This window comes from Lissotriton vulgaris, chromosome 1_1, assembly GCF_964263255.1.
Source record: "Lissotriton vulgaris chromosome 1_1, aLisVul1.2, whole genome shotgun sequence".
NCBI lineage: Eukaryota > Metazoa > Chordata > Amphibia > Caudata > Salamandridae > Lissotriton > Lissotriton vulgaris.
The window spans coordinates 1,822,082,578-1,822,096,253 of NC_141685.1; the positions used below are offsets into that span (position 1 = coordinate 1,822,082,578).

The 13,676-nt window shown below is 48.1% G+C and overlaps 1 protein-coding gene across 1 annotated transcript in view; it reads left to right on the forward strand.

Moving 5' to 3' along the window:
• The window catches only part of LOC147751276 (tyrosine 3-monooxygenase-like), a 309,602-nt gene that overhangs the window by 94,464 nt on the left and 201,462 nt on the right, over positions 1-13,676 (forward strand). Inside the window, exon 5 of the mRNA XM_086933182.1 lies at positions 9,911-9,961. Within this exon, the coding sequence (XP_086789308.1) occupies positions 9,911-9,961 (51 nt within the window). The remainder of the gene's footprint in view (positions 1-9,910; positions 9,962-13,676) is intronic.

Here is a 13,676-nt window from a genome sequence, read left to right on the forward strand (position 1 = left end):
GGGTGGCGGTGGGTTGCGTTGGTTCGACGGTTGGGTGCGTGGATGGTGCGCCGAAACTGTTGTGGATGTCGGCAATCTTGCGGTGGAAGAACGAGGCGAGAGAGTCGCAGAGATCTTGTGAAGGTGTGATGTCGTTGTTGCTGGTGCTGGGGTTGGAGAACTCCTTGATGATGCAGAAGAGTTCCTTGCTGTCGTGGGCGTTGTTGTCCAGTCGTTCCTTCAGTGATTTCTTCTTGGTGGTGCGGATGAGCTGGTGGTGCTTGCGGGTGGCGTGCTTGAGGGCGGTCATGTTGTCAGTGGTCTGGTTGAGGAGCCAGGCTTTCTCAAGGGTGCGGCAGGTCTTCTTGGAGTCCTTGAGTTCGTCGGTAAACCGGTGGGCCTTCTTGCTTCTGGGTCTGCTGGGAGGGTTCTTCAGTGGTGCGAGGTCGTCGGCACAGGCGGTCAGCCACTGCGTGAAGTTGCAGGCTGCTTCGTTGGGGTCCGTTGTGCTGGCAGGTGGGTTCCGGCTGAGGGAGGTGGTGAGCTGGTCGGTGGTGATCTTGCTCCAGCTCTTATGAGGAACCTGTTGCGGGTGGTGGTGGGTTGTGGTTTTTCTGAAGCTGAAGTGGACACAGCTGTGGTCGGTCCAGTGGAGTCCGGTGGAGTGGCTGAAGGTGATGTGCTTGCTGGATAAGAAGATGGGATCAGGCGCGGACGGGTGCAGACAGGCTTGCCTTTGGCGCACAATCGGCGTGCCCGCTGCGTGTGAACGCTGTGCATGCGTGTGTGCGGCATAAGTAAGGCGCCGGGAGGGAGGAGCAGCTGGGTGGCGGGAGCGGGGCGGCGAATGGGCAGGAGGGCGGCGGGGCCGCCGGGAGTCAGCGGCGGGAAGATTAGTGGTTCTGCGGTGGCTGGGGCGTTCCAGGCAGCAGCGGTGGGAAAATAGCGGTTCTGCGGCGGCTGGGGCGTTCCAGGCAGCAGCGAGGCAGGAGCAGCAAGCAGCAGAAGAGCGAGGCAGGAGTCGGCAGGAGCAGCGGTGAGTGGGGGAGATCTCGCCTGGAAGTAGGCTCAGCGGTGGCTCCCTACACCTCGTGCGCGGTCCCCTTAAGTAAGGAGCCGGGAGGGAGGAGCAGCTGGGTGGCGGGAGTGGGACGGCGAATGGGCAGGGGGGGGCGGGGCCGCCGGGAGTCAGCTGCGGGAAAATTAGCGGTTCTGCGGCTGCTGGGGCGTTCCAGGCAGAAGTGGCGGGAAAATATCGGTTCTGCGGCGGCTGGGGCGTTCCAGGCAGCAGCGAGGCAGGAGCAGCAAGCAGCAGAAGAGCGAGGCAGGAGTCGGCAGGAGCAGCGGTGAGTGGGGGCGACCTCGCCTGGAAGTAGGCTCATGCGTTTTCAGCAAAGTAATATGTGGTTGCTGTCCGAAGACCTTTTATAATTTTAGAGATCTTGAGATAGGTAGGATATATGGGGTAGATTCGTTTACGGGTCTTCTCCCAAGTGGAGAGAGTCAACATCACCGGTGAGTGATCCGATATGCCCCTCCGCAGTATGTCAATGGTGTCAATGTCGTTCATGCCATTGCCCAGCACCAAAAAATAGTCTATACGGGACAAACTATTGTGGACTGGCGAATAATAAGTGTATTGTTTGTCTATGGGGTGTTTATGCCTCCATACATCTGCCAGTCCCATTGCTTCCATAAAGCCTAAGAGACTGGAGGGTCCCGGTGCGCGTGCCCTCACAGGGAATGTGTCTAGTGCCGGATCTATTATAGCGTTAAAGTCCCCCCCAATTATGGTGTCCCCTGGCGGGAGATTCAGTAAAAGCTCCCCCAATGCTGGTAGTGCGATGGAGTGGAGGGCCGGCGGTATATAAACTGACACTACATTTAGACTCTGGCCTTCCCACTGTCCATGGATCGCCGCAAAGCGGCCCTGGTCATCAGTCTTGTGATGTAAAATAATGAAGGGAGAGGTTTTTTCACCAGTATACCTGTTCCCCTGGAGCCAGAGGTAAATTCAGAATGTGCTACCATTCTATAGCCCCTTCTATCAAGTGCCTGGCATGCCTGTCCCGTAAGGTGCGTCTCTTGAAGTAAAACTAGTGCTGGGCCCTGGCGCTTAATTGCTCGTAATACCAGCCCCCTCTTGATTTTGTCCCCCAGACCTCTTACGTTCCAAGTGAGTAGTTTAAGAGGAGGGACTGCACTGTGGTGCATCACGCCGCCAAGGGCTACGGGTTGGGAGTGATCTGCCATCCTGAAACGTTGTGAGTGCGCCCTGTCCGTGTGCCATCGTCAATGTAGCATACCTGCCGTCCCTTTGAGGTGTGTGCGTGCTATCCCTGATATAGAGTGTTGCAACGTGTGGATCTTGTACCAAAACAACTGAACTTCCCCCCCCCCATCCCTCCTCCCTGCCTCCCTGCTTAACAGACTTAGAACCGCCCGCCTCCCCAACTTCGCAGAGTGCTCTACCCTTCCCCAACCCAGTGTACTTGCTTGTGGGGGTAAGGAGTCTTCTACAGCGGCAGCTACGTTCATCTCCTTCAGCTTCTTCCTTTCTGGAGTTCCGTGGCTGCCTGCCCTGTGCAGGAGAAGAATGTCTTCTGGGCTTTCAAGTTATGAATGTCAGGAGTCTGGTTGCTGGCGGCCGTCCTTGGATCCCACCTCTGATATCTGTTCCTGGAGTCCCGATCCTGACACCTGGGTCTCTGTAGGTGTTCCGTCTCGTTGATTCCGTTGTTCCCTGTTGGTGTGGCGAGGCGCCCCCACTTGTCGCCAGCCCTCTAGCCAGTCTTGGGCTGCATCAGGTGTGTCGAAGAACCACGTCTTTCCATCAGCCACCACTCGCAGTTTTGCCGGAAAGAGCATGGAGTACGGCAGTTCTTTCGCTTGCAGTGCTTTCTTAACCTCTGAGAAGGTTTTTCGACGCCGGGCTACCTCCGCCGTGTAATCCGGGAAAAAGGCCAGCGTCGAGTTTTGAATCTTGATAGGTGGCGAGACTCTCGCCGCCTGGAGTATCGCATCTTTATCTTTGAAGTTGAACAGGCGTGCCAAAACTGGACGTGGTGCAGCACCCAGCTTCGGTGCTCCACCGGGTACTCGGTGCGCTCTCTCTACCGAAAAAAATTGTGACAGGCCTTTGGGCTGTAGTTTAGTCTTGATGAGATCTTCCACATAGAGGTCTATTGCTCTTTTGCCCTCTGATTCTGGCACTCCTATAATGCGCACATTATTCCGTCTTGAGCGTCCTTCCTGATCATCCAGCCTCTCTTGTAGTTTTTTGGTCATTGCTTCCATGCGTTCCATAGCGATCTGCAGTTCCGAGGTATCATCTACCAGGGATTTCCCGACCACCTCCACCTGCGCCACCCTTTCCGACATCTTGTGAAGATCTGCCCGCAGGAGATTCACGTCCATAGAGATCGACCCCATCGTCGTTTGCACATTGGATAGTGTTTTCATGATGTCCTCCAGTGTCACCTTCTTGGCCCCTTCAGTGTCCTGGCCTTTGCCTGTGGAGGCGCTTACTTCTGTCCGTGGCGAGTTGTGTTTGTCATAAGCGTATTTGTCTAGTTTGGTTTGTATCGACGTGTTTCTTGGTCCTCTACCCAACATGGTGTTTGTTTCACTGGGTCGCTAGGGGGGAGTGATGTTGCAGATATGACCGTACTTTCTTTTATAACTCCCACTCGGTCCTGAGGTGGTCAGCTCTATGTGGACGTGGTCCTCAGCGGGACGATGATACCGTTGCTCAAGGGGACTGGCTATTCCGCTGTTCGGGGGCACGTCCGTTCAACTGTCATCGGGGAAGGCCCCTTCCACCATGAATCCGCTGTTGGAGGTTGCAGCCCTGACTTGGTCGCTTCTGTAGGACCGCAGCAGATGTCCGTGTAACCGGCTTCTCGACTTGTTGCGCGTTCCCTAGGGAGGTCTACAATTCCCACCGCTCCTCTGGTGCTCCCTCTGCAGTGATGTGTGGGGCGCCTTTTGGTCTGTGCGCGCCGGCCCGCTATTAGCCCTCGCCTGGTTACTATGTGCTCCGGGTACCTGGTCCGTGCAGACTCCTATGCCCCGTCGTTGCCACGCTGGGGCCCTATGGTTTTTACACCTGCTGAATGTCCCCTGGGCTGTGTCAGCGCAGTGCCCGTTGATTCTCCGATGGCTAACAAGGGGGAGGGGTGGTATTCCTGTTGGGGGACGATGCTAAAGTTATCTGCTGCCCATTCCACCGGAGGGTCTCCCTCGTGCGCCCCTCTTTCACTGGGCCTCGCCGCAGGAGCACTATGGCGGTGCAAGGGCAGTGCTACAGTATACTACTGTGTCCCACTCTCCAGAGAGGCAGCCTGACCGTTTTCTCTGTCTTCAGGGTCACTGGGCGCAATAATTCACTGTCCGTGGGGACCGCCGTTTATCTCCCCGATATCTGTTCTGGCCGTTATGTGTCCCCCTTTCACTTAGACCAAGAGCTGGCTTCTGTCTGGTCACAGCGCTCGTTTCCCTTCCTCCCGCGTATCAATTTGCGGGCTCCGTATGCCGAGGTGTATCCGACGTCAGCCAGTCGCGCTGTAAGTCCTGTGTTTTAAAAGTCCCTTGCTCCTTTATTAATTTTCCCTTTTTTTTTTTTTTTTTGCCCCTGGATGCGTTTGCCGAAGGCGATCTTAGGCACCCCTTAGCTGCTGCACTGGTTTCCAGTCGGGTTGCTATCTCCATATCTCTCTGTCAGATGTGGGCCTCCGGTTGAAGCACGGTCGTGGGGTAGGTTCCGGGTCTCCGGCGGTGTCAAATGCAGAGTCTCCCGGGGTCGAAGCAGTGTTTCGGTGTGCCCTCCGTGCTGCTATACTGGTTCCGATGTCCTCTCAGCCCCAATCGGTTCACCTGTGGCACTTCGGACGGTGGGATGTAGATCTCCGTCTCCGGGGCTTGGGTCAACTTCCGGTCCTTGCGGCTGCTTCACTCCCACTTCCGCCTGGGCCCAGGACAGCTCGAGGCCGGTGTCGCTCACTGAATATCAGGCCGCAATGTTGCTCAGTCGCCGATGTGGTTCCCGGAGTCAGAGACGCTCCGGGATCGAAACGGATGATGCAGGCAGCCCTCACTCCTCGGGATCCACCACCTGGGTCGAACTTGTGCCGGATTTGATGTCGGATTAATACAAAATGCCGCTTTGCTTGTAGAGCTCCCTTACTAAGCAGCCATCGTGCTTGGCTGCGAGCCACGCCCCACCCTATCGTTGATATTTGTGGGGCTTGCTTCCCTATTGGTGCGTCGTTGATGTTTGCCAGAACTTGTACAGAGGGAGCATTTGTGTTATCTGGGAAAATAGGACTTGGCAGCTTGGTGGCCTCAACTGTTGGTGCGTAAACCGCCTCCATTTGGTCCTTTAAAAAGAAGAATTTATGAATCCCGGTTTTCCTTCTCGGGCTCAGCGTTGTTGTATCCGGAGTCGGCGCTGAGACCAACCTCTCTCTCGGTCTTGAAGCCTTTCCTTTTTGGCTTACTGGCGAGCCTTCTTCAAAAGATTTTTTAGATTTTATTTTTTGTTTGTTTTTGCTTTTGCCGCTTGATGAATTTTCCCCTATCTCATTTCCTTCTTTGCTTCTTTGCACTCCTTATGCTTCACTTATGCTTGGTTTTTTGAGATGCTGCTTTAGCCCCTGGTGACCTCTTAAGGCTGGGGACAGTGCAACAGCCCAGTGATGAAAGGGGGGACCACAGGCCCAGGGAGGCTGCAGGTGGCTACATCGGATGGCACTCTGAAGCTGGTCACCATTGGCTCCACCGCTACTGCTACCACCACTACCCAGGAGAGCCATACTGGGTTGCTTGCCACCCGCTGTTCACCTCAGTCTTGTCCTCCTCTCTGTGGTCTCTGTCCTCTCTGTGGTCTCCGCAGTCTCTGCTACCACTGCTGTTACTTCTGCTGCCCCCTGCTCTCCTGGCAGGGACTGCTGGAAATAGAAGTGGGAGTGGGGGTGGAACTGCTGCCTCATGATACCCCCACGCTGCTCCCACGCTCTCACAATCCCGCGCTGCAGCTGCCTTGTGGTAGCCTTATGTGGCCTTGTGGTAGCTCCCGCAGTCCTCCCTGTAGTCCCTGTAATCCTCCTGCAGTCCTCCTCTGATTCCTGGGGCTGGAGTTAGTTTTTCCAGGAACTCACTGGATCCGTGACTCCCGCCACCCGGCTTTCCCGCAACGCCGCTGCAGGCAAGCAGGCATGCAGGAATGCATGAAGGCAGACGGCTGGCAAGCGGCGTCAGGCGGCTTCTCTACTTCCACGCCGCTCCTGCCACCGCTCCTGCTAACTCTGCAGTGGCTTGGAGGCTTGGAGCAGCTCGCTGTTCCAGGTTCACGACCCCCTGCCCCGCCCCCAGTCTCCTGCTGCCACTCCGCACTGGTTTTCGCTACTGATCTGCTCAACTACGCAGATGCTCAGAGATGCAAGACCCGGACTGGACTAGTTTTCATTCCGTGCCTTTATTGTGGCAATTTTTACAAAATTAAGTAATTAAACATTTTCATAGTCTGGCTTGAGACTGCAGCTGTCGCCATTCAATTATGTGAGACTCACAGTGCTCCGCCCACATTTTGGGAGCTAGGAGTAAATGTTCGGATTGGGCATAAATTGTGTGCTTCCACAAAAAAAAGTGCTTTCCCTTCACACAGATTAAATCACTTTGTGTATGTACAGCCGCCTGAGCTTGAAATTTCAGAGGCACACACATGCCATCGAAAGTATTAAAGTGTCTTAGATAACTAGACATGTTATGGTGCTTTTTCCTATTAGTAGCACAGTTGGCAAGGTGGCAGTCATTAACCTGCATTGATTTTTAGGACTGACTTGACAGTGCATCTGTCACCTGACCTATCAATCTTCCCCCAGTATTGCTGTACAGTTCTTTGCTTCAACACAAATACTCATAAATTCCCATGCTATCTTCACATTATCAGACAACATCCCTTTAAAGGCAGATATTCGGGCATTGCCAATGTTTGTTAGGTATAGAGGTTTGGAAGGAAGGTGTATTTTTCAAGGGAAAAGGCACATTAAGTGAATAGTATGGAGGTGTACAACTACCAACTTAATAAAAAAGCTGCTCAGATGAAAACACTCTATTGAGAGAATCTCTGTTCAAGCCTTGTACTGGCGGGTACACACAAGCAGCAGTCATAACCCAGAGAACAACATAATAAAATTCCGAACCGAATTTAAAAATGCAGAGAAAATGAATGAGCAAAAATACACCATGATCATTCAATTTCTCAATAAGGAGAACTAGGGATAAGATTGTATACACATGTAATGCAAAATCAAGTAGAAAAGGTTAAGCCCCATTTAGAAACAACCAGTGGCATCTCACTGGGACTAGGCACGATTTCATGATAACTGAAATGGAGTGGAGGTTGAATAGGCTGAATAGGTTGCCAAGGTTTTACCTTTGGAATTAGTCTATGAAATGAAAGCCAAAATTCTTCTGAGGGCCAGGGTCCAAGACTGAGCCTGGCTAGGATCCTCATAGTCAGATATGTCATCGTTGTGCTCCTTTTCACACCATTGGTTTTGGTGGACACAGTTCTGAGCAGGACAAAGATGATTTCAGAGACGCCGGGGTTGCTTCGGGGATCGAACAAATTTGCCAACTTTTCACAATCTTTCAACAGTGTATGGCTTGGAGCTTTTTCTGAGCAGGAGTCCACAAGGCCAGATGTCTTTACTGCAGAGTCCTATTAAACCCATTTTCAGCACAGCAAATCATTTGAGTGCAGCAAACCCGGGTTTCTTGCCCACCTTGGGTGTGACCTCTCTGGGCCAGCCTCAGAACCTTGTCCTGGTACTTTCTTGGTTGAAAGGATAAGAAGTTCCCCTTTTCTCCAACTGTTCAACTGCTAGGAAATTCTTCTGCTGGTCAGTTCTTCAGTCCCTATTTTCTCAGGGAAGGCTTCTAGGCACATGTCTCTCTCTACTGCCAAGTACTTTGTAATGACCAGGCCTCTGTAGACATCCAGGTCCTCTTAAAGTCAGAAGTCCTTCTGTTTTTTTGTGCCCTTGAAACAGGCAAACAGGAGAACAACCACGTGCCCTTGGAGAACAGTTCAGGCCCCTGGATGCTAGCAGGAGTCAGGGGGCCATGAGTCCTTGGATGAGTCCTCTTCTTTGTGTAGAAGTCAGGATTCTTATTTCTTCCACAAGGGCTTTCTTCTTTAGGTGGGTCTTCCCATGTCTAGGAATGCTCTGTGGAGATGGTGGTGAGGTGTCAGTAGCATTCTATGCTCTATACTGTGATAGGAGAAATCTTCATATTCGGTCCTGACTAATTTTCGTCCTATGCCCATCTCCTTTTGCAACTCTTCCTTTACCTTATTGTAAAATGGCCCACAACCCCCTATTCTAAAAAAGCAGGACACTTCTGCCACCAGACAGGTCTCCCTCCATTTCCCCTAGCCACTCTTCTGCTTAGATTACCTCCTCGCCTACTTAACAGGGCCCAACCTGGTTCTTTCTACTGTGACTGAAGCCTGGATATCTAGGAGGGGAATGGGAATGAATAGAGGAAGGCCTTTCTGGCATCTCCAACTGAAAAGTGTTAGGCTGTCTTTTGTTCTGCCTGCTCTCCTGCTCCCCCTTAGATGGCTAATTCTTGCTACATGGCTAGCAGTTAACAACAATCTCTTCTTCATGGGCTGGTTATCTGTCCTTGACAAGGATGTGTTTTAAAACTCCACATGTTTGATGAATTGCAGAATTGGCTTTAAGTCAGTTCTCACTCAGGCAGCCTTAAGTACATTTTTATGAAGTTACTTTTCAACCAATCTTATCAAAACCTAATTACACTATTGGATCAGATTATGAAAATTAAGTGGAACATAATATTGAATGACTTTTCTCTCATTTTCCAAGGTGAAGTTGGAAAATAAATACTTTAATCACATCTAGGCCTGTCTTATTGAAATGTACCTGAACTTTCACAGAGGAGATAGATTGTACACCTTCAGTCACTGTGATGGCACACTTTCCAAATATATAGTGTTACACATTTTTTGAGCTTTTTGGCCCACAAGTTACACTTAAAGGGTAACTTATTAATAAAAAAATAGGGTTTACTGTATGGCAAAGTTATTTCCTTTGCCAGGGTTCATTGCAGTATCCTAGCAGTTTGAACTGGACTGGTCCTTCTGGGGCAGGATCCAGACTGACGTGTGTATGGCAGGTCACTGTCTAGCTTCACTTATAGGGGGAAAAGATATGTTACATTGCGAACAAAGTAAGTAACAGTAGCTGAGGTTATTTAAGCATTAGATCTACACCTGTTTGCTTTGTTATAAGTGATCGACCTGAAGTTAATTGCTTATGCCAAGATGTCGATCTCATGCTCGTTGTGCCATTTAGACTCCAGTTGCATATCACTGATGAGGCTTGATAGGCTCAAACCAGTTGAGGTTGCTTATTTGTGGGACATGAATGTCCTCAAAATGGGAAATTGGCAGCATGAAAAAATAAACTATGGAGCATACTGCGGCACATTTTGTGATAGTATAACTTCATTATGATGCCAGTTTTACACTTAACACCTTCTTGGCATGCGTAGCATCACATTGGTAGCAGTTTAACTCTCAAAGTCAGCAATAAGCAACAAAAAGGTGACCAGTCAACCTTTGCAAGGACCCTTCAACTAAGCGGCCACACATGTTTTAGCATTTTTAGTAACTTATGAACTGTTTGAGCTGGAAACACATCATGCAGCAGATAGTGAACTCTGTGGAAAATGTGCCAAATCCAAACGATGTGAAAAAGTCACAGCTGTACAATTTCAGTGGCCCTGATTATATGTAACCTGATTATATGCAACATATATGAATATATGTTTGAATTTCTGACACTGGTGTTTGTGGTTTTGAAATATATAATAAATTAGCATTAACTTGTTTTTCTAGTGGAGACCCATTACCCAAGGTGGACTACACCGCTGAGGAAATTGCAACTTGGTGAGTTTCGATTTGTTCATTTTTGTAAAAGTTATTCAAAGTAATATCTACATCACCAATCATTATATAGTTTTCATTCCTGAATAAAATATTTAAATTCTTAATAGGCACACTTTTTTCAAATGTAAGCTTGTGGTACATAATGATATATTACGTGGGAGTCTGCAATACCTGCAATAAAAGTCTGTCTCAATGTCCTTGTTACAGACGAGTTGTGACATCTATAGTCACCTGTAATAATGAAATCAAGTAGCTTCTCAAGCTTCAAAGATATCACAATTTAGCTGTGAAATCATAATAACTACTGCCATGAGTCAAGTTGAAAGGCAGGTCATCTAGCATACTTACAGCTGCATTTTGAATAGTGAAAATTAGAACTGCCTTTTAATTTTTCCGATCTGTTTTCCTAAAATGATATGTTTATGGTAGTATCTTTACTTAATTCCATGATATTAGTCCTAAGGGACAAATGACATATCTCTACATGTTCCTACATATTCTTAGCTACAGCATTTTTAGCCTGATTTACATTGAACTGATTCTAAATTCTTTCAAAGAGTAAGGCACCAAGGTTTTAAGCAGATTATGTGAAGGATGGTTTTGTGACCATGAACAAGCAAATAAAATACGCCCTGCGGTACAAAAAGAATATTGCAAAACCCCTCGGAGTCCCATAACCTAACAAAGGAACTTGGCCTTCTGCATTGCTCCTCCTTTGAGCATGGTAATCCTTGGTGATATACAATATCCTTATAATCTACTGCACTCTGTACTTTATCCCCATATATATGACTCATCAGAAAATATAAACTGATTCAACTGAAAGAAATCAATTTGCTTCTTAATATGGAGTATTCATGGAGGTCTTTTTGCCCCACCCCCTTTCTCCACCACTGTGGAAACACGCAGCCTGGTGCACTATTAGTTGGGAGAGGAAGTCTACCTGCAAGCTGGCGGTCCTTAGGGGAGAACAACCTCTCCTCTTAGCTCCAGTAAGTTCCACACAGTGGGATTGCTAAGAAGGCTTCAGAGGCCACGCCCCTTTCCCCACCACTCTGCAAAGGCACCTAGAGGTGCACTACTAGTTGGATAATTAAGTCCTCTTGGATGCTGAGGGACCTTGGGGGCCAAGAAGACCTCTTGGTACCTCCCGCAAGCCCTACACAGCTGGATTCCTGAGAGGTGTTCAGAGGCTCTGCCCCCTTTCTTCACCACTCTGCAAATTTGAGTACTACTCAAAAAAACATACAAATTCACTGAAAAACCAAAGGTTAAAGGGAAATTATAGTTAGGAATTAGCATATAAAAAACCTTAGAAATTAACTGAATAAAACCAAAGGTTACAAGGATGTTATAGTTAGAAATGGAATTAAAAAAAACTAGAAATTCACTGAAAAAAAACAAAGCTTATAGGGGCGTTATAGTTATACTCAGGTTTCAATCATACAAAACGAGTGCAATTCTGCAAGTATTATTACCAGAGCAAACTATAACGTAGGCCCTACAATGCACAGCTTACCCATGGTTAGAGATGTGAATGTCCCAGGACAACCAAAAGTCAACAAAATAAAGGAATAAATGAATGAATAAATGAGTGTCAGGAGCCACAACACAAAAATAAAAAAGTGGGCCTATTGGCTTAATCAATTTGTGAGGATGTCAACATATATGAAGCGGGTTAATCATCTTTGTCTAAACATCACCAATAATTTTAATCAAATGTATATTTCACTAAGCTACACAATGAATTGTTTAATTAAAGTGATTTTTCTAAAATGTTTAATAAAGTTATATTTTTTTAATATCAACTAAAGAGCCTGGTAGTTGACCTAAACAGCATAGAGCTTCACCTAGGAGTGCTCTACAAATATGTGTTATATGCTCCGGGGATCATGGAACTAATGACTCAGGAGACTTATTAAATGTTTTTAATGTTGCCTGGTGGCAGCTGCACTTCATGCAGCCCCTCACAACAAAAATGTTTGGTGCTGCCCTTTCCTCTTCTAGCGTCACCAACAGCAAGAAAATATTAGTTGTAAAAAAAGGAGTAGGGCATTATGGGGCTGCTTTGCCTGAGCAGTTAATGATAAATGAGGAGCTCTTGATGATGATTTATTATTCACATTTTAGTGTATTTATTTATGTGGGTGCCTACCCAGAACACTCACGTCTTTAATTTTGGTTGTGGGTGATTTAGTGTGATTGAGGGAGCCCCATTACTCTGTGACCCCAGCTGGCTCCCCAGCCCCAACAATCGTGGGTGCCAGTAAAAGCTGGCATTTTTTTAATAAATTGGGTGCCTCAGAGCTTACCTGGGGCACACAGCTCATTTTTTGTCAGGGACCTCAGGAGGAGTCCCTGGGGCCCCATGTTCCAATCTGGCACCCCGGTCAGAACAATTTTTGCTGGAGTCAGCACCTTTGTTTCGCTCTCTACCAAGAGCAGCATTTTTAACACCTTCTACCAGGGAGGAGCAAAGTTCTATTACCGGCCCGCAAGAATGCCCATGGGGTACTTGCGGGAACCACTACCTTTCCTTTGCTCACGCCTGGGTGAGAGAAGCATTTTTTATCTGCTTCCACAGAACAGTAGCAAAGTTCTGTTTCCTGTCTGTAAGATTGTGGGCAGGGTATGCCTGCACTCTTCTGGGAAGGGTACCACAGTGTACCTGGGGTGTGTTCTATGGGCTACTGCACATTCTCAGGCCCCTGGGAGATGGGGTGTACAGGGCCGATCTTGGGGAGGTGATCGGGATTCTCGAATCCCTTCCCATATTAGAGAAATTGACCCCCTCAGAAAGGGATGGTGTCCCTGGGACCTGAAGAGGCTTGGGGAGCAGAGCTTTGCACCCCATCTCCTAATCATTTCATTCCCCTCTTAGGGATTACGCCCCCGGGGCATGAAGAGGTTTAGGGAGAGGGAATGCACGCCTCCTTCCCTTATAATTTAATTCGGCTCAACTGTATGGGGTTAGCAGTAGCTGGAGATTTGGGGAGGGGGGTTTCATGCCCCCTCCCCTATGGACCCTTTACACTGTCTTCCAGGGCCCAGGCCTACACCATGTGTTTCATTTTTAAATATTTGTTACTGTAGGTTTGTGGGTCCACCATAAATTTGCAGTAGAATGAAAAACAAAAATATGTTTTTGGCCACATATTTGTGGATCCACTGCAAATTCTCTGCAACACTTTAAAATTATATATGTTTTTAGCAGATATTCGAGGATCTATCACAAATTTGTGGCGCACTTAAAAAAAATATGTTTTTAGTTCCTAGGGGGTTCTCCTTGCATAACATATATAAAGAGTTTGAGACTTAATTTCTCAAAAACTGGAACACAGATTTACACCAAATTACAAATATCATGCTTTCTGCACCATGATCTGACTTTCTCATAAAAAATGATGTTTAATTCCATTCAGCAGTTTTTGCTTTATGCATTTCAATTTTCCTATGGTAAAATAAAAGGGGGGAAATGCATTTTTGAACCTTGCTACCTTTTTCTTGGCCCCTTGATAACAGATCACCCCAAAATTTTCCTGGAAGAAGCTGAGGTGGATAAGACCTTTTTGGGAAAGTTTATAGAAGGCTTGTCACAGAATGCCAAAGTGATAAGGAAATAAGAAACCCCCCCCCCCAAAGCATTCCTATGGAATGGAGACCAAAGTAGCTAACCAATGGTGATTGCCAAAGGGAAATACATTGTATATGTGTG